Source organism: Lactuca saligna, chromosome 5 (genome assembly GCF_052625555.1).
Source record: "Lactuca saligna cultivar CGN05327 chromosome 5, ASM5262555v1, whole genome shotgun sequence".
NCBI classification, from domain to species: Eukaryota; Viridiplantae; Streptophyta; class Magnoliopsida; order Asterales; family Asteraceae; genus Lactuca; species Lactuca saligna.
Window position 1 is genome coordinate 130262763 of NC_136421.1, and position 22366 is coordinate 130285128.

Sequence of the window (22366 nt, forward strand, 5' to 3'; positions counted from 1 at the left end):
GAACCAACCGTTCCCTCTCCACCAGGGGAACATACTCGTCTCTGAACATAGAAGTAAATCTCTCCCAAGTCACGGCTGAAATCTCCGCAAGAGTGAAGTTCGTCGTCACGAACTTCCACCAATCCATTGCTCCCAAGCGAAGCTGGTTCAAAGCGAACCATACCCTCAGATGCTCCGGACATGAACAAGTGTAGAAGCATCCCTCAATATCAGCAATCCATCTTATCGCAGCGATCGGATCCTGCGTCCCGTCAAACTCGGGTGGCTTCGTGTTGCTGAACTCCTGGAGTAGCAACGAGTCACCTCCCTGTGGTCTGGCAGCGGCCACAGCTGCGGTAGCTGCAGCGGCTGCGGCCTCAATCACCGCGGCGTACCGCTCATCAAAAGTCCCCATCAGTGTGTCTTCATAGACCCCAAACATCTCCGGAATCTCGGCCCGGATCGCCACAGCCACCTCCTCGTGAATCATCTGACGAAGCTCCTCGTCACTCACACCGCTCGTACCAGGTCTGTGGCGTGGTCCAACCATAATTCCTCTGAAATACAACATAAAAATATCAGAGACTCCATCGAGTATAATCGCACTCGATAACGCAACCCTACTCGGCCCCCGATACCCAAGGATTCTTACTTGGGTTGCTCATTGACCCGGTGTCTTCAGTAATACGGGCCCAATACTACCGACTACACCGCATCAGCATTCACCCCAAGTCCTCCTCCCCGGACCCCGGATCATGAGTACTCTATTCTTGCTATGCACTGTCTACCTACTCGCTCTCAAAGCATCTCATAGCAGCAGGTTCCCCTAGACTAAGGCATCACAAATCAGGCAACTCTAGTCCTAATATGAATACCTAGTCTACTAGCATGCGTATCATATCATAACATATCTCATAACACATATTGTAAGGGTATTTTGGGGATTTTACCGTTCGGGTGCTGGCTGACCGTACACACTTCTTCTTGTTTGGTTATTACGAAATCTCTTATCAAATTTTTATTGCTTTTATTAATTAAAAATTTTCCTCAAATCCCAGGTTTGAGTTCAGTTACGCCCGAAGGTGCATCCGAATCCCCCAAACCAAGGCTCTGATACCAACATGTAACAACGTAAATTTTAAAACAAATTTTTCATTTTTGCAAACATCAAAACCATCGTTTAATATTCCAAATTCAAATGTGTAACAATGTTATCATAACAAAATACATCCCATGATCATAAAAACAGTTCCTTCGTCAGTGTGTACAATCATGCCGGCGCCTTCCCACGGTCCTCGCTAGTACCTGAAACACATAACACAACAACTGTAAGCATAAATGCTTAGTGAGTTCCCCAAAATACTACGTATGTACATACGCCTTTCCAGGCCCTGACCTTCCGGTCCATGTGTCTCAGGGCACTTCCGTCCCGACTCGGTAACCTTCCGGTCCTACCTGCGTCAACCTTACAGTCCACCTCACAACGCCTTCCGGCCCATAATATATACGCCTTCCGGCCCATAACATAATGCCTTCCAGCCCATATCAAGCATAGCATACATAGCATATACAACCGATTAACTTATCATATCCAATGCCTATAACTCATAACATATCCGACCTTCTGGTCACACAATAAAAACCCTTCCGGGTACCGTATAGTGAGAAAACTCACCTCGTAAAAAGTCTAGAATCTTGTGTACTTGCTATCTCCAAATCCTAACGACGACTCTACCTCGCCTAATCATAATAAATATCATTTTAATTATTAAAGACTTCCACAACTAGACTTTACACCTTATCATCATTCCTCCGAGGGTAAAAGATCATTTTACCCTTCTTGACTCAAAGTCTTCATGTTGACCAAAACCCTAAAAGTCAACAAAAGTCAACCTTTTTTAGTATGTGGGGCGTACATCGCCAACCCATGGATCGGGGTCTCCACCCAGTACGCTGCGCGTACTGGGAGTTACGCCTAACGTAACCATCAGACTTAAGCATTCAACATTTCTGGTCTTAATCGGTTAAGCCATTACTCCAACTTCTAGATCCGGCTTTATTTATGCATCTTTACCCATAAAGTCGAAACCTTTAAACCTTGGCATGGCTGTAAAGGCTCCTACACTCCTTAACATCATTCTATTCCAACTCAAGGATCTAGATCTCATGCATGGTGAAACATTCACGTCCACGATTACATTTGTATGAGTCTACAACTCAAATAGACCAGAAATATGATGGATCTAAGCTTATGGAGACCATTTGCTCAAAAAGTCTCCACCTTTGGGACTAAAACCCTAGAAAATGGTACTTAAAGCATATCACAAGAACTATATGTCAAGATCCGAACTTTTTACCTTAGAATGAAGCTTCAACCTTTGCAAAGCTCGGATCCACACTTGAACACCACTTCTAGCCTTCCCAATGAACTCTTCTTCTCCTTTGCTACCTTGAAATGGCACCACCAAGCTTAGAATACTCACAAATGGCCTAAGAACGAAGGAACACTGTCTCTAGGGTTTCTTTCTGAGGGATGGTGGCTGAGAAGTCGAGCCACACATTCCTTTTATAGCCATCCGAAATAATTAGGGTTTTTAGGTCTGGACCGGTTACGCCTAGCGTACCCGAGGGTGAACGCGTTCAAATAAAGCGTGCGAGTACGCGCAGCGTACTCCTGGTACGCCCAGCGTACTCGCCTAACATGCAAACCCTAAATGGCAACAAATCAAAGATGAAGGGCTCAATAGAAGGGCACCTGGATTTCGGGTTGTTACACTCTGGCTGTGACTCGCCGAGTTGTATGAACAACTCGTCGAGTCTGTTCTTGAAGTATGAAGATTGCCTTGGACTCACCGAGTCAGGGCATTGACTCGTCGAGTCCCTTCATGAATGAGTCCGATATCCGACTCACTAAGTCCTCCCATAACTCACGGACTCCACTCGGCATAACACATAAAAGGGGAAGAACTCGGGGACTCGCGACCCGACTCACCAAGTCTGAAGAAGAACTAGCCGAGTCGGTTGCATGTAACATTACTCCAATGATTCTGCTTAAATCTAATGCATACAACTTATAGATATGGGTTCATAAAGCTTAGCTACCATGTAAAGTTTCCAACTTTACGTGTACAAATGCATGAAAATGGATTTAAAGGCTAAAAGTACATTTAAATAAATAGATCTAGGGCTTTCAAGCAAAAAGGCTCCATAAAGGTGTTAGATCCACGACTTTGGGACTGAAGCATGGCTAGACCCGGAGTCCGATCACCCCAATGTGATTTCTCTACCATAAATAAGCTAAGGAATGGATAAAATGGTCTAAATGTGATTCAACAAAGGAGAATCAATCATAGCAACAGAGGGGATCCGGTTTTTACCTCAATAACTCTGCAATAAATGCAAGATCTTGGACCTTCTTCTACTCCCTTGGATCTAGCTACTTCTTCTCTTCCAAAACTTCAAGATTCACATAATAAATGCTAAAAATGCTCAAGGAAAGGTTAGGGTTTGCTAAATGATGCTCTGAGGGTGAAGGGGATGAGGTTGGGGCTCATAACATGGCTTAAATAGGGTGAAAAACCCTAGGATTTAGGGTTTCATTCAGACTGAAGGACTCGTCGAGTCCAAGATATGGACTCATCGAGTTGCCAACTCAAACGTGCTCGAAATCCCATCTCTACTCGACGAGTCGGGCTACTGACTCGTCGAGTCCCTCTTGAAACTTGAATAAATAATAATATTAAAAAACATACCAGAATCGGGGCGTTACAAAATCAAACATAAAAACCTCGTGGATTCGTATTCTAGTGGGAGTACTTATTATTTTCTGTTTCCATTTAGTTCTTTAGTTTCATTGATTAATTCAGAGTTAAATTTCGTTTAATTTAGTTTACACAAAAACCAAATTTTACTTTACTATTATTAATTTTATTAATATTTGACTCATTTGATCTAAATCATCACATTCCCTGTGTCTGACACCCTTTCTTACTATAACTATATTACTTCACGACTAGATACACTACCTATTTATGTTTCGATACACTACCTATTTGTGTTTACGGCTAGTTAAGATTAGATAAGACTTTATAAATTTAAAACTAGTGTATTAATAAACACATAATGATTTTGGCATTGTTGCCAGGGAATGGTTGCGTTTAGTTTAGATTTTTTTTATTTGTTGATTAAATTTTCTCTATAGCTTAGTTTTTGGTTTTTACTTTTTGTTTTATTTAAATTTATATGATTGATGCTTTTCTTGAGAATGAGTTGCAGGAAATTAATGATCTTTTCGATCCATAAAAAGATTTGGAGGATCTCGAGAGGTTGCTAGCAGAAGATTCGGACGAAGAACAAGAACACGTTGAAATGTAGGAAACATGTTATGGTATGATCATTACCATGATGCGGACCCCTGTTTTTCGGTTTGGGTTTTGAAGCATGGGATGACGATTCCAACTTTGGTGAAAGTTCTTATGTGCGGTCCATTTCTAATACATTCTTCTAGTGAAATCATTGGACAAAAACACAATCTCGCTTAGTTTGAGGGACACAATAAGTTTAGCATCGTGTACTTGAAATGTATCCAGAAAGACTAATACATTAACCAATAAAGGTTGAAGTTGAGCACCCCCACTTAAGCATGTAGGGTTTTGAGTGGAAAAAAAAAGTGAGTTACATGTGAAAAAAAGAGAGAGAATTACAAGAAATGTTTGAAGAATTTTGGAGCAATCAAAGTAAAGATCAAAAGATCAAAGTTCTGAAGAAATTCAAAAAAGTGAAGATACCATAAATCAAAGAAGGTGGTGAATTCAAAGAAATCAAGATCAAATTATCAAAGAAGTGAAGAATTCCAAAGAGCTCCATAGTGGTATCGAAAAAAGTTGTAATTTTTTCTAGATTATGTATGCTTGGGTTGCTTGACCAAAAATACCGTGAGGTTAGGAAGTTTTATGCGGATGGATGCGGAGGGATGCATGAAATGAGCGTTGTTCAAAAGAAGTGGGAGAGTGTTTATGAGGATTATAAGTATTTAGAGTATGGGGGTTCCTTAGGAAAAAATTTAGACACAAATGCATGCATTGCGGTCTTGACATAATGGTTGGGTTTGATTGGGATTGTCGTATGTGATATTGGTGTGCTAAAATTTAGTTTTGCTTGGGGGCAAGCAAAAGTCAAGTGTGGGGTATTTTGATATGGGCATATTTAGTTATAAAATTCATGCATTATCTTATACTTTATGTTGATTTTATCTCATTTAATGAAAAAAAAAGGTACTTAACTAGTTTAGAATTTCATTTTTCAGCAACAATGACATGCTCGGATAGAAAAGGAAGCGAAACTAGCGATTGGAGGCTTGGATCTTGGATTTTGAAGAAAGGAGGATGTTGTTGGATAGCTTGACCTATCGTCAGTGTTTTGGCCATATCTCATGAAGCGTAACTCCGATTGACGAGATTCAAAACTTTTTGAAAACTAGACACAATTTCGAATGACTTTCGTGTTTTGATAAAATGTTGATTCCAAACGGAGTCGACGAGTTAGGCCTCAACTCGACGATTCAAATCGAACTTTCGCGATTCTGGAGTCAATGACGTGCCGTACACGGCTTTTAAGTGAGGGACTCGCCGAGTCGGTCACTGGACTCGACGAGTCACCTCTGTTTTGTGAAAATGTATATAAAGGCAATTCCTGCCCGATGCCCTAGCAGATAGATGAACCCTTGGAGGCCAATTGTCGACTAAAGGTGCTACTCGAGCGTGGGAAGCGAAGGAATCAGCCCTACATTCAATTTTAAGGAGAATCAAGGAAAAATCTAGTTTACTCTTTACCTAATCTCTTGTTTGAACTATGTTTTTACCAATTGATTTCGTTTTTGAGCTTGTTTCTGTTGTAATCATGAGCTAAAACTCATACTTTCTGTTTGGGTAAGATAATCTTATGAACATGGTTTGATTGAGCGGTTGAATTGATATTGATTTGGTTATTCATCTTGTTAAGCTTATTAAAGACCGTTATGTATTGATGATAAATGTTTTTCGTTAATAAGTAAGTGATTGAGTTGTATGAATATCTTCTTGATTACTTGATTCATATAGTTTATGAATATAAGATTGTATGCCTAGGAATAGTGGATATGAAACTAGGGTTAACTAGAAAATGTGTAAATCAATGTGTGAGCATGTGTGATCAACAAACATACATGAGTTGATTGAATTGAACAAATTTGATTAACTATTGTTATAAGTCTTGCTTGATACCAACTGAACACTAGGAAACTTGTTAGTTTTATCACTTGATCACTGTTTGAATTAACTTGTCTACTAAAGGATTGGTAATAATGAACATGAACCCAATCACATTAGGAATCAGTAACCATTGACATATTAATTCATTGCACTTGCCACGAAATCAACCATAGGAATAAGTGAATCAATCCTAAACAGAAGTCTCCTCCATTATTGAATCTAGTTGTCTTTTGCTTCTCCTTAGTTGTTAATTGTCCTTTGTTAAAGAGTTTAAGTAGTTACTTAAGTTTCTAGTCTTTTAAAACTAGAGAAAAACCCTTCTTTTTACTTGTTTTATTTAGATAATGTTAGTAATAATCTTAATTGTTTACCGTTCCCTGTGTTCGATACCCTACTTACCTGAACTAAGCTGCTAATCAATAGGTACACTACCTTTCGTGTGTTTTTTTATGTGTCTAAGTTAGTAGGATTAAAACTAGTTCGTTTTACACACATCACATAGAGTCTGAAGTTCGGGCCCTTTACATATAAAAAAAAGGGGCAACTAATTTTGGGAGTGCTAGGCTTCGAACCCTGGTCACCCGCATCCACAAACACGCGTCTTACCAGTTAGACTAGCAACTCTTTTGTTCCAATCCTTTCAAACTTAATTCAAAAGGACTCATTTTCGAATACATTTTTGCAAAATTGGCACTTTTAGCCCAAAAATTCAAATTTCTTTTAATTTTAAATTCTATTTTCTTCCAAAATTTTAGCTTTTAATTTTTAAATTTCTAAATTGATTTTTTACTTCAAATTTTGACTTTGACTTTTTATGTTTGACCTTTGGCTTTCTCGTTTAACTTTCAAATTTTCAAATTTAGCTTTTCGGTTTGACTTTTTATATTTGACTTTTAAGGTTGACTATTGAGTTTTTAGTCAAAGGGTATTTTTGGTAAACAATGAGTTCTTCAAGCATCCCGATCAATGAAGTTTCATGTACTCCATCTTGTGAAACTACGATTAAGTTTCTTCGTGAACATAATGATTTACTAAAAAGGGATGTTGAGGACCTAAAATATGAGAGGTACACTATTAGGAAAGAACAGAAACCATTAAAAGCACAACTAGAAGCCAAAATCAAGGATTTCCGAAAACTTCAAGAAGAATATAGCAATAAATGTGAAAATTATAGCTATATTAAGAGACAACTTGCTTCTGTGACTGCCGAGCTTCACACATTGAAAAACAAATTTGAAAATGCAGATTTTAATTTTAGAAAATATGATGTGTCAAGTGAGGTAGTTGCCTCGATGATTGAGAAGCAATTATAATTCAAAGATAATCGAAACAAGGGTCTAGGGTATCACAGTGTTCCATCGCCTTTCAATGACAACTATAACCCACCCCTCGAGACCAATAAGGAAGAAATTGAAAATAAATCACACCTCCAATATGGAAAACCTGTTGTATTTGTGTCGGGATGTGGTCCTCAGGTTGCAAGTACTAATGTTTCTACTTCTTATGCAGATCAACCACTAAGTCATTGCAAGCATGAAGCTGATGAGAGTGTGTCTGATAATAAAATTGTGTCAAAGTCTGATAACTTAAAGTTTTTCGATATATTTGATGATATCTTTGATAATTCTGCCATGGTTGTGCAAGAAAGTGTTGAGCTGAACGATTCTAATGCTTCTACTTCTTGTGCAGGTAAAGTAATGGAAGATGAGAACAAGGAGATAACCATTGAACAAACCAATCTCTCCTTGAACTCTAAATCTGTTGCTTCGAACTCAATTGCTTCTGATCAACCTGCTATTGAGAAATACAGGCCACCAAAACAAGCGAAACAGAGTGTTTGTTGTAATTGTGCTTGTAGGAACAACAAGAGACAAGGCATGGATACGCCATTAGGGGAAGGAAGAAATAATTTCCCAGTGAAGAAAAAGACTTGTTTTCACTGTAGAACACCTGGTCACATTGCCCGAAACTGTCCAAATCGCGCATACGTTCCCTACTATGCGTAAGGCTGACAGAACGCGCCAAGAGGGAGATTCTCAAATAGAAATCCCTCAAGGTCACGTCCAGACAATGGCGACTGGAATGCCCAGAAGGCCAAGAATCAAACCCACAAGGCCAATAATCCATCTCCCAAGTTCAAGAAGGGAATGCCGGCCAAGAAGCCAAATCCAATAGATGCTCCAATAAAGCCATGACCAGTTAGGTCAAAGCCATCTCGGCAGCCGGTTTCAAATTCAAAAGCAAGTACTGAGCTACCCATCCCATTGAACAAAAAATGGGTTAAACCCAACTACAGATGGGTACCAAAGGTTCAATCTCCCAAATCTTCTAATGATTCTAATATTTCTACATCTTCTGTTTGTGATAAGTAGGATATGTCATGGGAGAGGTTACCTTGCAAAGATGACAAAGGTCAACCCAGTTTCAAAATGGACAGGGTTCCAAAGACCAACTAATCTCTCTCTGTGTCGGAGCAGCTACGGAGGCATATCATCAAACTTCAGTTTGTTGGTAGTGGCTATTCTAGGCACATGATAAGGGGCATCTCTCAATTGTACAACACTCAGAACATTGTTTGAGAGTATGTGTCCTTTGTGGGAAAGCAAAAAAGTAAGGGATCACTCATGGGGTTAGTGCTTAACGATGTGAAGAATTTTCGGATCTGTTCTGAGATTATGCGTGCTATTCTAAGACCTTCTGGATGCAAATTCAATCGGTGACTTACGGTTTGAGTTTTCTTCTCGATAATCCTGAGTTTTTCTTAAGCCGATTCGCTTCAAAGACAAATTTTTGTTTTAGGATAGTTTAAATTTTGCACATTTACTTTCGTTTCTATCCTATGCATAAATTTAGGGAGAGAAATAAAAACAAAACAAAAATTTAAAAATTTAAAAAAATCCAAAAACATTAGAAAATTAGAAAATCCAAAAATATGTTGTTAATGGAATGTGCTTGCAGGTGATGTGTTGGGAAGTGATATCAACAAGTGTAACAGGCAATTGTTTTTTGTGTAAGGTACCAATGTTGAATTGTCTAGGCCTTGTGTTCAATGTGCTGGTAGGCACGAAAGATTTAAAATGGACTTGACTAGGCATAGATGAACTTAAGGAATCTAGAGACTTGAAAAATCTTAACCTATATAGATCCATTTAGCCTGACAATATGAAACTCAGATAGGTTGAGCAGGGAGATATACATGAGAATATGCGGATACACTAAAGTAATATGTATCTAGAACTGTGGTTTAACTCTTCCTCGATGTATGGACTCTATCCTTAATTTCGGTATTGATGGGGGCGACTGGGGAATTCCGATAAAGTAGGTCTGTAGGAAATTATTTTCTTGCTTTCTTTATTTTATTCATATGTTGTCTTCTCTGCGTGATTGAAATACATCCGACTTGGACTGCAACACATGCAATTCTATTTCGCTGCATCTTCTATCTATACAATTCTTCCTGTTTGTTAGTCATATGTTCTATCCTTTGTGTGAATGAAATACATCCGACCTGGTACACAGCATATGCACCATTCTACTTCTCAATCCCTCTAAATTTGGTTAGTCATATGTTTCACCCTTTGCGAGATTGGAAGAGATCCGACCTGGGTGTATAGCATATGCATTCTAAATCTGACTTCTCTCATAATAATTGTCTACTCACCTAAAGTAAGGAGTACTTTGGAAGTTCTTGATTATTGGGGTATGTCAGGAAGCGGGATACATGTTCTAGTACATTTAAAATTGAATAATCACTAGGTTGTATGTAGATCTCGCTGCTCAATTTAGGTGGACAACAATATTTTTGGTCATCATCAGTTGAATGGTCCTTTAGGAATATTATCTAGGAACATAGGATCACATTGTCTTGTCACTTGTAGTATGTCCTAATTTTGTCACAATCTCTCGTGTTTAAGTGGACCACAATACCAGTGATTGATTAGATCTATTTATGAAGGGAAAGGTACTGATAAACGGATAAAGGTTGTCTAAAAAAAACTTTGATCCCAAATCACTCTTAAAGTTAGCTATTATTTTTGTTTTTGTTAAATTTGTTCATATTTTTCTTCTAATTTAAAAAAACAAAGGGGGGAATTAAAAAATTTAAAACCCAAACAAAAAGCCTCCTCACCCAATTAAAGAAGTGACGGATTGCATTGAAGCCTCCTCAATCAGTTTGCTGCTATCTATGAACCTGCTGAGGTGATTTAGAAGATTTGTTCTCTCGGATGTTCTCTTTGAAGATTCTCAAGTTGAAAGCGCTATCTTTCTAGAATCTTATCAAAAAGCCTCCTCACCCAATGTGCGTTCAATGTCAAATTCTGCAGAAAATCCCAACTGCTCAGGATGAAGTCATTCGTTGAAGATTCATCAAGTTCATCTTGAAGTTGTGAAGAATTTGAAGATTAATGCTGAAGCCAAGCTACCGATGAAGATTGAAAAGAAAAGCCAGCTACCTTTTTAGGGAGAGTTTGTTGGGTCAGTTAGAAAATAAATCTATAAACCAAGGGGGATATTGTTGGGTCTAAAATTATGGTTTATACTTTGCTTTTCTAGACAACTGTATTTTTCTATAGTGTAATAGTGTTTGTAGCCTGTTGTGTGACTGTGTACGGCCGTACACCCTGTGTATGGTCGTACACATGTGTGTGGTTGTACACTCGTGTAATGCTGGGAGTGCTATAAATAGAGGAGTGTAAGGCTAGAGAAGGAGAGCATATTGTAGAGAAAGAAAGTTAGAGAGAAGAATAGTGTGTGTTAGAGAGAATCTAATGTGTATGGAGCATCACTCATATCTTTGAATACATCATAGATTCAAGTTATTTTTCTTCTCCTTCTTCTCTATTTTGATCTTGCATCATCCAATTGATTGGGATTCTGCACCATCAATTGGATCTGATTGATACACAAGCAGATTTAGGGACTTACAAAAAATCACAATAAGGCCTCAAAATCTCACAAATAAGACTACGGTTTCGAGATAACTGATGGAAAGGGTGGAGAATGGAGTTCAGAAGGACCTCAAAGAGATTAATTTCCTTAAATTGGGTCCAAAACCCCAAAATTAGGGTTTGCACCATGCCTTGTTACACCATGTGTAACATGGGTATGCCTTTCGTACTCCATTAAGTACCACGTCCAAGTTAGTGAGTTACACCTTGCGTAACTCAGTTAACTATGCTTCGCGTACAACCAACATTTGAAAAACTAAATAGTCTTTAAATATAAAGAAAATGCACCTAGAAACTGGGTGTTACATTGTTGCATGTAATTGTATTCGTAAGATAGCTAGTTGACATTGATAGATGTTTCTTTCATGGCTGATAGCAGGGTGGTGGTGCGTATTCCTAGTGATCTCAAGGGAGTTTTAGAGCATGTTGGCGTGAGCACTAATGAATAAGGAAGTCTGAGTTGGGAATCTAGGTGGTGGTGATGGTTTTTCTAAGCGTTTGGGTATGCTCATACACCTGGCAGTGGTGGAGTTCCTAAAAATCATTCTAGTGCATGCTCATGCATGAGAAGAATCTTAGAGGGATAGAATCTAGTATAAGAGGCAGTATGTGCCTATGGTGGCACCGGTATTTGAGATTAATAGTTGTCTGGTGCAGTGATTTAGGGACTTTGAGAAAATAATTGGGATATGTACGGATAGGTATGAAGGGTAGTATTGGGCCCATACTATTGAAAGCACAAGATTTGTATGGGGATCATGAAGGGTCAAAAATGTTTCTAAGATACTAGTCAAGGATAGAAAGTGTGGTGTAACACTAGCGCTAATTGAAATCGTCCCCATTGTTTTTAGCTTGTCGGCTAGGGTTGTGTAGAATGAGATCGATAATCATTTAGGCTTTAGTGTTTGTGGCATTTTGGTTCTGTTCGGTGCAGATTTTTGAGGGTTAGCTAATTCAGCGCATCGAGGACCTTTCTCGAAGTAGTACCAGTTTCAGTTGTGGGACTCAAGAAGGAAGTTGATGTGGCGATCGAATCAATGATTGCAGCTTGTGGCTGAGTGGTCAGCCAATGGAAATGGATGTTACCTTCTGCATTAAAGTAGTGTTTTCCTACCTCCCGTGCTCAAGGAATGAGAGATCAAATGTAGGTTAGTCGATGGTTGAGATAGGAGGTGGTGATCTCCTCATTAGTTTTGTCGTAAGAAGATGAAGTGCTCATAGTAAATCATCCTTGTGACACAAGCAAAGGGATGATTTACATTGGATGGTTCTTATGGTTCAATGTAAAAGGTTAAGGCCATGTAGAAGGTAGAATTTGTATGGTATATCCAAGAAGGTCAGGTGTATCTAAGGGTGGTGCATCGAGTCGTTCTTGTTTTAGGACTCGAGAGAGTTCAGTAATTATGTTGGGTTTTTCGGACCTGTGTTTTGAGCACCCAAAGAGGATTCTTGAAGTTTCAAGATAAGGAAGAGGTTGTGAATCGACTCTCCAAGTGCAATGATTTCTATGTGTAGGTTCAATTCCAAGGTGCTTAGTCTATTCAACGGATTTCTGACCGATTTCGTTAAGTTTAATGGGCAATGTTGGGAGAAAGGTATCTATAGTCTCCATATCAAAGTAGGAGATTTGTTATTCAAAGGATCATCTTGCGTTGTAATAAGCATTCTAAAAGGTATGTCGAGTATGATCATGGTTAATTTGGTCTAAGGATTTAGTGTTGCAGACGTCATCCGATGATGGTTCGAACCCTAAGTGGGGGAGATATGGGTATTGTGTTTGGGATATCATTGGTCGGCCCGATTTTATGGTGTTTTTGCGAAAGGTCAGAGTAATCTGTATTTTAGGGATGTTAGATTTTAGTTCATGATTTAAGGTTACATGAGGGAAATAGAGTGGCTTACCATCTAAGTATTTGTTGTTATGAAGTTTCTCATTGCTAGGATCCATCAGATTCCTTCATGGTTGTGGAAAGTATAAGGATTGGTTAGATTTTGAGTGTAGATCAGGTTATTGTCAGGTTCATATCTTCAAGGATGAATGTATTTTCCTTGCAACGAGAATCTGATCGGTGAGGAACATGTCGTGGTCAGTAGTTCCTTTTTGGTAGCTCCATGGACCTGGATGGAGGAGCTTAAACCACTCTAATTGTGTATTGTTTTTAAATATCATGGTTAGCTCATAGTACAGTTGATTATATATGGTTGAGAATGGGTAGCCATTAATGTGTCAGGTAGCTTTAGAGTTTGATAAGAGTATTTTTACACGGGTTTTGTTCCCAACCCATTTTCGATCGATGGTTGTTTCATTTTTAAGTAACAGTTGAAATTATTCGAAGAATTCAAGTTGTATCACCTAAGGGTGCAAGTCAAGAGTCAACCCTTATTCAAGTTCAGTAAAGTTTGTATCTTGGCCCCAGGGAAAGGTGTCCTCTTGATTTCTTGGTTGTGAGATTGTTGCTTATTGTGGTTTGATATAGCTACTGGCCTTAGTTATTGAAAGATTGGATATCATAGCAGCATTGTTCAGTTTTTCATGGATCAATGTGGGTACGTAAGATTTGATTTTGGCTGGCCGCGTCGACTGGGGTTGGTATTAGGATTGATTCCGACCAGGATTTTGGCAACATGTCTGGATAATTTTGGAGTTCTTCTTCGAGATTGGAGGTTTTATTGGTCTTGTGCTCTTTAATGGGATTTGTTCAACTTGTTCAAGGTGTGCGATCTTGTTATGGTTATTAGAAGAATGTGCTCAGTAGCGGTTGGGGTCCTTCGTTTCGTTTGATTCATTGGTACGTCTCCTTTTGGGCAAGACCTATGTTGATAAGGAACATTATAGCCTGGGGAGTGTTGTTTTTCTTCCGAAGGGGTGTGAAATGTTTTTATTTCATGTAAAGATGAAATGTTGATTGTCTAGGTTGTTTTGGTGGTGTGCAGGCCATGTTTCATTTGATGATGTGTCAGTGGCAATAGGATTTCATAAGGGTGCATGTCTCAGAATGGTATGGTTTATGCATTTGGCAGAATGCTGAGTGAGATGTTGACTGGGTTCCTACAGTTAGTGGATAAGGGCAGTATGTCTTAGGGCCCGTTGGATGTACGTCGGTAGTCTTCATATTTATGGTTGGGTGACAACAAGAATGGTGAGGAGTCATGAACTTCTCATCACAATGGTTGTATGGCGTCGCAGCTTGTTGTGGTCCATCATTGAGTTTATTTTTGTGAATAAGGTTGACAGTTGAGTAGCGGAGACTTGAGTGTGGATTCGTTAATCGTGTGGTAGTGATGAGTATTGAGCAGTATAGTGTCGTCACTGGTGCCTCAGTGATAGATAGATTAAGTTAGGCAGTTGCAGAGTGTTGACTAACTAGGAAAGTCATTCTATTTCGTTGGCAGATCATTGTTGTGATTCTTCCTATCGGATCCGTGTTCGTTTTATGATGAGGTATCGTGTGAACTCTCTCATTATTACCTATGTCTTAGATGTGTGCATACTAGACTAGTCGATTCTTAGTAGATGATGGTTGTTATAAGTATTTTACTGAGTTGTTGATAACCCCAGAACTGCTGATAGTCCATAGGACTGCTGATAGTCCCAGGGTTGCTAATAACCTATACTTGTGTAGATTGACATAGGGGTAGTGGTATGTTGGTGGGGAATACTAGGAGGTCGGTGGTGCGAGTAGTTAAAAGACCCTTGGGAGTTTTGGCAGATGATTGTACACTTGTGATGTTCTGTGAGAATGAGTGTCACATGAATTTTATAGTGGTCATGGTTGTGCTTGTGGGAGCAGATGATTAGTTGTGACTTATCAATAGGCCGAGTATATAGTTAAGGACCCTAAATCACGATATCTGATTTTTGGAAAAAGGATCGGAACCATTGTTTTTCCTCTTGTTTATATTTATGGCTTGATGTAGTGTTCTTGAACTTGGGAGATGTGACGACTAATTTAGCTCTTGATTTGATGGAAGTATGCGAGGTTGGCGATTTACGTAGTTAGTTGTGGATTCCTATTTACTGCTGTCAGTAGGACGGTAAAAGGTTAGGAATGGTTTTGTTTGGGGATCAGACCTATGAGATTTGGTCGCATGGTTGAGGTTGAGGGAGGCCTTGTTTTTCAAGGAGACAGACATGTTTATGGAAGTTAAGTTATGAGTGTGGGATCTAACTCTTCTCAAATCAGTTGGTTGTGATGTGTTGATCTTCATTCTCTGTCAGTGGTTGTGATTTTCACCTTAGGGGAGTCTCCGATCAGATTTGGCGTATGCTCCGGTTTTGGAAATCTTTGGGTTTTAGTCGTACTTTTGGGTGTCTGGTGTGGCGATGCTTCAAACAAGAGGTGATTGGTCTTAGAAGATCCCTTTAATGGATTTGGAGGAATGGCTATTGTAGAATGATTTGTAAGGGTAGATTTCGAGGACAAAATATAATTGAAGTGGGGGTGATTTGTAACATCTAATGCGGGTACTTAATCCCTTAAATTTTTAAAATTAATTAAGAATGATAAACCTCAATTTATAGCTAGTCACCACGTGAGAGGGAGTATCTCATGACGTGACATTCGAATGAATCGCATATCTATTCTCGAGGCTTACGACGTGACATATGGGTGTTTACGTCGTGAGAGCGGGCTAACCCTAATCTCGTGTTTGGCGCCCTATTTAAGGGAAGTATGAGGCTAGGGTTTTCAAACCCTCAACCTCCATCACCTCTTTCCTGCTAGAATTGATTTTAGCCTCTACTGGTGACCTTGAAGAGCTGTTTGGTGGTATTGGTTCTTAAAAAGAAGAAGAGGAAGACTCCATGGGCGCATCACGTGTGTTAAGCAAGTTCCTTCCTCATCATCTTTTTGTGCTTTTGGACGTTTGTAAGTCCTAGAACTCTTGCCTTTATCTATATTGCATGCTAAATCTAAGATTTATGCTTCTCTTTTCATAGTTAGGTTAAGTAGCATGCATGGGATCCATAAAGTTAGCAACTTTATGGATCATTGAGGCATTTTCTTTAATATAAGTTTCAAATCTAAGATTTGGTGTTGGTTTTAGATTCCAAGCATGAGTCTTGATCTCATTTTTCCTCTTATTGACCTAGTTAGTGTTCAATTCACGCATTGGACATGCATGAATGAAAATTTATTATTTTTATGGTCCTTAGGGTTTGGGAAGACCCTCTAGAAATTCTGAGGGAGTGGCTTAAGGGGTTAAGAGCTTAATGCTCAAAGCTGTTCAGAAGGGATCTCACGATGTGATGAATTGCATGCCACGTTGTGAGAATAGAGTAATCGTGATTATTTTGCCCTAGTTAAGTCATGATGTGGCCTATGGGTAGTCACGACGTGACCGTTAGTTGAGGTTGACTTTTTACCATGGTTGACTTTCTATCGTGGTTGACATTTTGGGTCAAACTAGGGTTTTAAGAATGTAGACTGATAGGATATGACTTTACTGTTGTTAGGTCCCTTATTGCTCCTATTTACCCTGTGTGTGAGAGTTGTATTTGTAGCTTCTATTCGCGAGGTGAGTCCTCTCACTATACTTGCTTCTGTGGTAGTATATGCATGTCGATATGTCGGGTCTTATTTGTTGATTTCTATTATATGTGAAATGAGTTGTTGATAACTCGTGGACTGTTGTAAGTACATGGGACTCCTGATAATCTCTGGGGTTGTTGATAGCCTGTGATGTGTGTTGTTAATCCATCGGGCGTGTTGTTAGCCCATTAGGACTGGTGTTAGTCTCCAGAGTTTACTGATAACCTTTAGTTGATTCTTATGATGTGTTGTATATGGTAATTTCGGGATCTCACTAATCTTTATGCTTATAGTAGTGGAATAAATAATTTGCAGGTATTTATCATATTGCAAAGGCGGGACTATACACACTCATCAATAACTTATGATTTGAGATTTTGCAATGTCTTCATTATAACTTTGATTTCAGAATAATGGTTTATGAACAAATGATTTATCCTGAATGTATCTTTATTAAAAATGGATGTTATTTCATTTTAGAAATAAAAAATAATTAGCCTGGATTTTGGGATGTTATAGAATAACTTTGTTTTGTGTTTTTTTAGATCAATCTAGATTGATGAGTTTAAAAACACAACCGGTTTCTTTATCTGTAGGTGGTGTGGACGCAAATTAAAATTAACACATACCCAACAAATTAAATATCAATTTCATTTAATTTTTCCAATAAATTACGCATGCAAATACACATCATTTTTTATCGTTTGATAAACCTAAGGTCTTAGAATTACCAAAACCTTTTACGGATCAAAAAAATCTTTTAAGATAACTAAGGATGTGTTTGGTTATGGAAAATTATTCTATAGTTTTCCAAAAAAAAAAAAAAAAGTTTATTAAGAAAGGCAAAAAATTAGAAAACATGTTTGATTTAAAATTTCTCTAGAGGTTTTCCAAAAAAATCCATTTTTCAAATTTATTATTTTCCACACATTTCTAATTTCAAAAGTTTTATAATTATAAACACATGCTCATCCCAAAACTTACAAAAAAAACTGATAACTATTGGTATGATAATAATTTTTTCCACACTTACAACAAATGTATACTCCCTTAATTAAACAATTTCAACCCAAGTTTGTGTAAACGTACATGTATGATAAAGGTTACCTCAAAATTAATACAAATATGTATATGAGCACATTTTGATCAAACACTCTTTAATTGATCACAAGTTTGTCAATAAACTCCTGAGATACCGTATAATATTCAGGTACCGGAAGATCAAGTTCCGAGCAAACAAAACGGATTATCTCCCCAGTCAAAACCCCACCAGACAACTGGTTTAATGTCACACTAATAGCAAACCGGTTGTTTATATCGCAATATCCAGTTGACCCACCGAAGCCCGCATGACCGAACCCAAATACCGAGCCCTCGGTATCAGTGACCCTCTTAAACCCGAGCCCAAATTTCCCATTCGAAGAGATTAAAGCCTTATAATCTCCACTTCCCAAGAATGCATCATGAATTTTAGATTTTGGATTGTCAAAAATTTTAGGGTTGGAATTTTGGTTGTGGGTACCGGAGTTGGAATCCTTCGGGTTATTGGAGGGGAATGTGGGGTGGTGGGGGTGGCTTCCAAGTAATGGGAGGGAGGAGAAGTGGGGTGGAGGGACTGTGCCGCCATCCACGAGGGCGGCATAGTAGCGGGCCAATGCACGGGCGGAGAAGTGGCCGTTGGCGGCTGGTAGTATGGCGCGGCGGACATTGAGAGTGTTGGACAAGGGAATGAAGCTTGCAAGGATTTCCGGCGAGAGGGAGGAAGGCATGGCGCCGTAAGGTTGTTTCATGGTGGCAGCGGTTGCAACAGCATTCCTAGTAAATTCAGTTTTATCTAACGTAAGAGTTGCCATACGTGATTCTACACCTGGATTTCAAATAAATACCAAATTTTGTTACGAACTCTCACACGTAAAAAAAATACGGAAAAACATTTGTATTTTCAAAATTTTATTAGTTTAATCAAGTTAACTTTTTTCTTATAGTAATCATATCATTATACTTTCTTTACCTGTCTAAAAGACCACTTAAACGGGTGGTTTAGACATGAAAGAAAAATTAAAAAATAATAAAATAAAAAACCCCCACAACTTAGTTTTAAAATTTTATCAATTTAACCAATGGACTTTGACATTTTGTGATTTGGCCACTCAATTCTGTAAATAATCATAAAAAAATAATTAATAAAATGGAGAGCGTGGAAAGTGGGTTTTCTACATGATAAGGAAAAGTACAATGAATTAATCGCTACTTAATTAAAGCAATTATAAGTGCCTTAATTGACAAAAAATGTTGAAATTACGTTTTTTTTTCCTTCATTTTTGCACATATGTGTATAGTACAATTCCTTGTGGAATGAGTTGTCAAAAAAATTCATGAATCATACCAGGAGGAATCCCAATATAAAACTCGCCTTCCACGTTAAGTGGACGTACAAAAGCTTCCTCAAGAATATCCTGGAATTTCTTCCCGGATGCATGCTGCAACGTTAACAACATAAACATATATCAATGAGAAAAACAAAAAAAAAAAAAAAAAAAAAAAAAAAAATCTACAAATTGCTAGTCACACCAGAATTAAAGGTGGTATACATGGTCTCAACTACTCTTGTGCAAAAGACATAAATGTCCATGTCATACTCATAATCGAAATAGCCTAGAAAGCTTTTACCAAATACAGATATATTACTAGAGAGAAAATAGATTATGCATATAATGATACCTCAATGATTCCACCACATAGCCAACCATATGATAGAAAATGATATATCTGTTCACGACCAGGTTCGGTTTCTGGAGCAACCTTTGCAATTCGTTTTATACACGCATCCCAATCGCAAAGTAACATAGGATCTTCTTGGTATATGTCAGAAAGAGCATTGTGAAGACCAGATGTATGATTAAGTATATGATGAACCTGAGGGAAAAAAAAAAGGAAATCTGTCACACTTATGTAAATAAAATTGCAACGTTATAAATTAAATATAATACAAAAGGAAAACAAATAAAGAAACCATCCCTGGATCTTACCTAATTTGTTTCACAAATGCGTATACAAAAAAAAATGTTGTTAGCATAAAAACCACCCGAAACCCTAAACCATAACCTATGATATATAATCTTTCATGGTTTAGGGTACACACGTGGCTGATATAAGAGCTTGATGCCCACAAGGAGCCCAATCCAAATTGGAATGGAAACTCTCATACCCTTGCTTGTTTCTACAAAGATACCATTGGAGACGTTTCACTAATGTTTGTTCTAGTGAAATCAGATTATAAAGATGATGTTTAAAAATTAGAGAAAAGAAACATTGGGAGATAGGGATAACCTTTATATGATTTTTTCCATTTGTACCAAACTCCGGCCAAAATTTTGCAACATTTTCGTCAAGCTTCATTTTCCTATGATGAATATGCATGTTGGTTAATATTTACGTGAGTAAATTACTGAAACCATTCCTGTGATTTGTTTAAAATTGCACGTTTAGTCCATAATTTTTTTTTTCACTCGGATCGTCCCTATGGTTTATTTTGTTGCGTTTTTCGTCCCTATGGTTTGGTAAAAGTTGCATGTTTGGTCCCTAACTTTATGTATGTAAGGGACGAAAAATGCAACAAAATCAAACCACATGGACGAAAAACGCAACAAAATCAAACCACAGGAACGATCCGAGTGCAAAAAAAAACTTAGGGACCAAACGTACAATTTTAACCAAACCACAGGGACGATTTCAGTAATTTACTCTATTTACTTGCATGACAGGATCCCATACAAGATCCCTTCATGGGAGCTAAGTATATACAATTTGACAAATATACCCTTTATCGGCTAGCCAATGCATCATTCCTGCTGTGACACCCTTAGTGGCAGAAAAAACAGGAAATAAGGTATCGGGCTGAACTGGACGAGGGTCATCTTTTCCCATGACTCCAGCTGCAGTATCAATGATCACTTTCCCATCTTTGTATGCACAAACCTAACAAGTATAATTCATGTACATTACTATTACAATTGACAGATTAAAAAAAAAAAAAAAAACTAACTCAAGCTTCTATATATTTTATTAGCATCAAGTTGAAAGTTTATATCCCTAGTATAAACTATCAAGTGGAGTTTGTTACAGGGGGTGATCATACATGGGCAATACAAACTTTCTAAGGTTATTTTCAATGAAGAGAAAGAGAACAATGAGGGCATGAACGTCTTTTTCACAAACCTGGATTCCAAGTATTCTACCAGCACTCCCTAATTCGACCAACAGGCGCCTCAGCTTTTCCTCAACGTCAGAATGAACTGGACTATGATCAGAGACCCATTTTGTACTCGAGGATGATTCGGTATTCATGTTGCTGAAACAGAAAAATAGGTGGTGTACAGTATACAAGGATATCACCAAATACGATTAAAGAATCAGTAGCAACTGGTTAGAACAGATTGAGCAAAATATCTCTTGATATTTAGATATCTTATGTGAACACTAATGGAGGATGAATATCCTGAAACGATGTAAAATACTCTTATATACTTGTCTCGATAATGGAGTAAAGTAGTTTCTTCAATATTGACAACCAAGGGATAGGAGAGGAAAAAGAAATGAGCTTACGTGATTGAAGAATTTTCTATGTTGAAAAAGAATTAATGGGGCCCGATGGCTGTTTCCCAGTTCTCATTACAGCAATCCGATTTTGCTTTTACAATCCTATATGGAGCGATGGCACCGACGTTTAGTGAGGAAACAAAACCTCCAAAAGGTAGCCAAAGTGGGTATTGCAAATTTACAATTTACACACAATGTTGTTTTTCTTTTCCACGTGTTAAAATAAAACCTTACTATTATTCATGTTAGATGTAACCAACAAAACTTGGATTAAATAGTTAAATACTTAAACAAGCATAATTGAAGATTTGAATTCAACAAAATCTAGAAGCTTATAGATGAGATGAGACTAGGTTAGGTATTGAAAGAAGTCAAAGTCATAAACATGTGAGATGTTGAGTTTTGTACCAAAGGGACGTGTTTCAAAAAAGTAATTATAAAAAAAAAATTAATATTTTTTTATTTTTGTTCCTACACATCATTATACCCAATTAAACAGATATCATATTAAAATATTAAAATATCATGAGAATTAAATATTACACATGTCACTATTTAATAGGATATGAAGATTTGTAAAAATAAATTATGAAAATGATATCCTTTAGAAATAATTAGCTTTATACTCGTCCGCAAGACACCTAACCGGTGTAACAGAAAAATATTAATTTTACTTACATTTATATCATCATTATGTAATTTGTTACCATGCATTATACAATAGCAAATTTACCCAAATAAACAGCATAGGAATGAAAAAAAAACACATTAAAAGAAAATAAAATAAATAGAATAACTAACGATTAAGACACAATTAAATGAAATTAAGTTAAAAACAGAAAAAGTGAAATCTATTATATTGTTTAATTACTTTAAAATTAGTTAGGAATATTATTATCAATAAACTCCTCACACAATCGTGTAAGCGGATACTTCTTTGGTAGTATTGAAGATCCGATACACGATTTTTCAGAAGAATCAACTTCATTATCAGCAAAACCACCTAATTGTATAAATATAAAAACGACAATAAGAATTACTCTAAATCCATATTTACAGT

The 22366-nt window shown here is 37.7% G+C and overlaps 1 protein-coding gene across 1 annotated transcript; it reads right to left on the reverse strand.

Annotated features, from left to right (window-relative positions):
- Nucleotides 1–17706: 17706 nt before the first annotated feature.
- LOC145048244 (uncharacterized) lies at nucleotides 17707–21235 on the reverse strand. The gene is made up of 6 exons (XM_078996692.1): nucleotides 20926–21235; nucleotides 20528–20685; nucleotides 20038–20110; nucleotides 19429–19623; nucleotides 19094–19187; nucleotides 17707–18574 (listed from the first exon to the last, which is right to left on the reverse strand). The coding sequence occupies exons 1-6, from the start codon at nucleotides 21052–21054 to the stop codon at nucleotides 17865–17867; spliced, it is 1359 nt and encodes a 452-aa protein (XP_078852818.1). The 5' UTR covers nucleotides 21055–21235; the 3' UTR covers nucleotides 17707–17864.
- Nucleotides 21236–22366: the final 1131 nt, after the last annotated feature.

Bases quoted from the DNA above. Each gene is read 5' to 3' on its own strand.
- LOC145048244 (XM_078996692.1), bottom strand. From the start codon at position 21,054: ATGAATACCGAATCATCCTCGAGTACAAAATGGGTCTCTGATCATAGT. The intron at 20,111-20,527 runs GTATATTTGTCA...TATTCATCATAG, and splicing joins CATTGGCTAGCCGATAAAGG to GAAAATGAAGCTTGACGAAA. The intron at 18,575-19,093 runs GTATGATTCATG...TTTGAAATCCAG, and splicing joins TTATATTGGGATTCCTCCTG to GTGTAGAATCACGTATGGCA.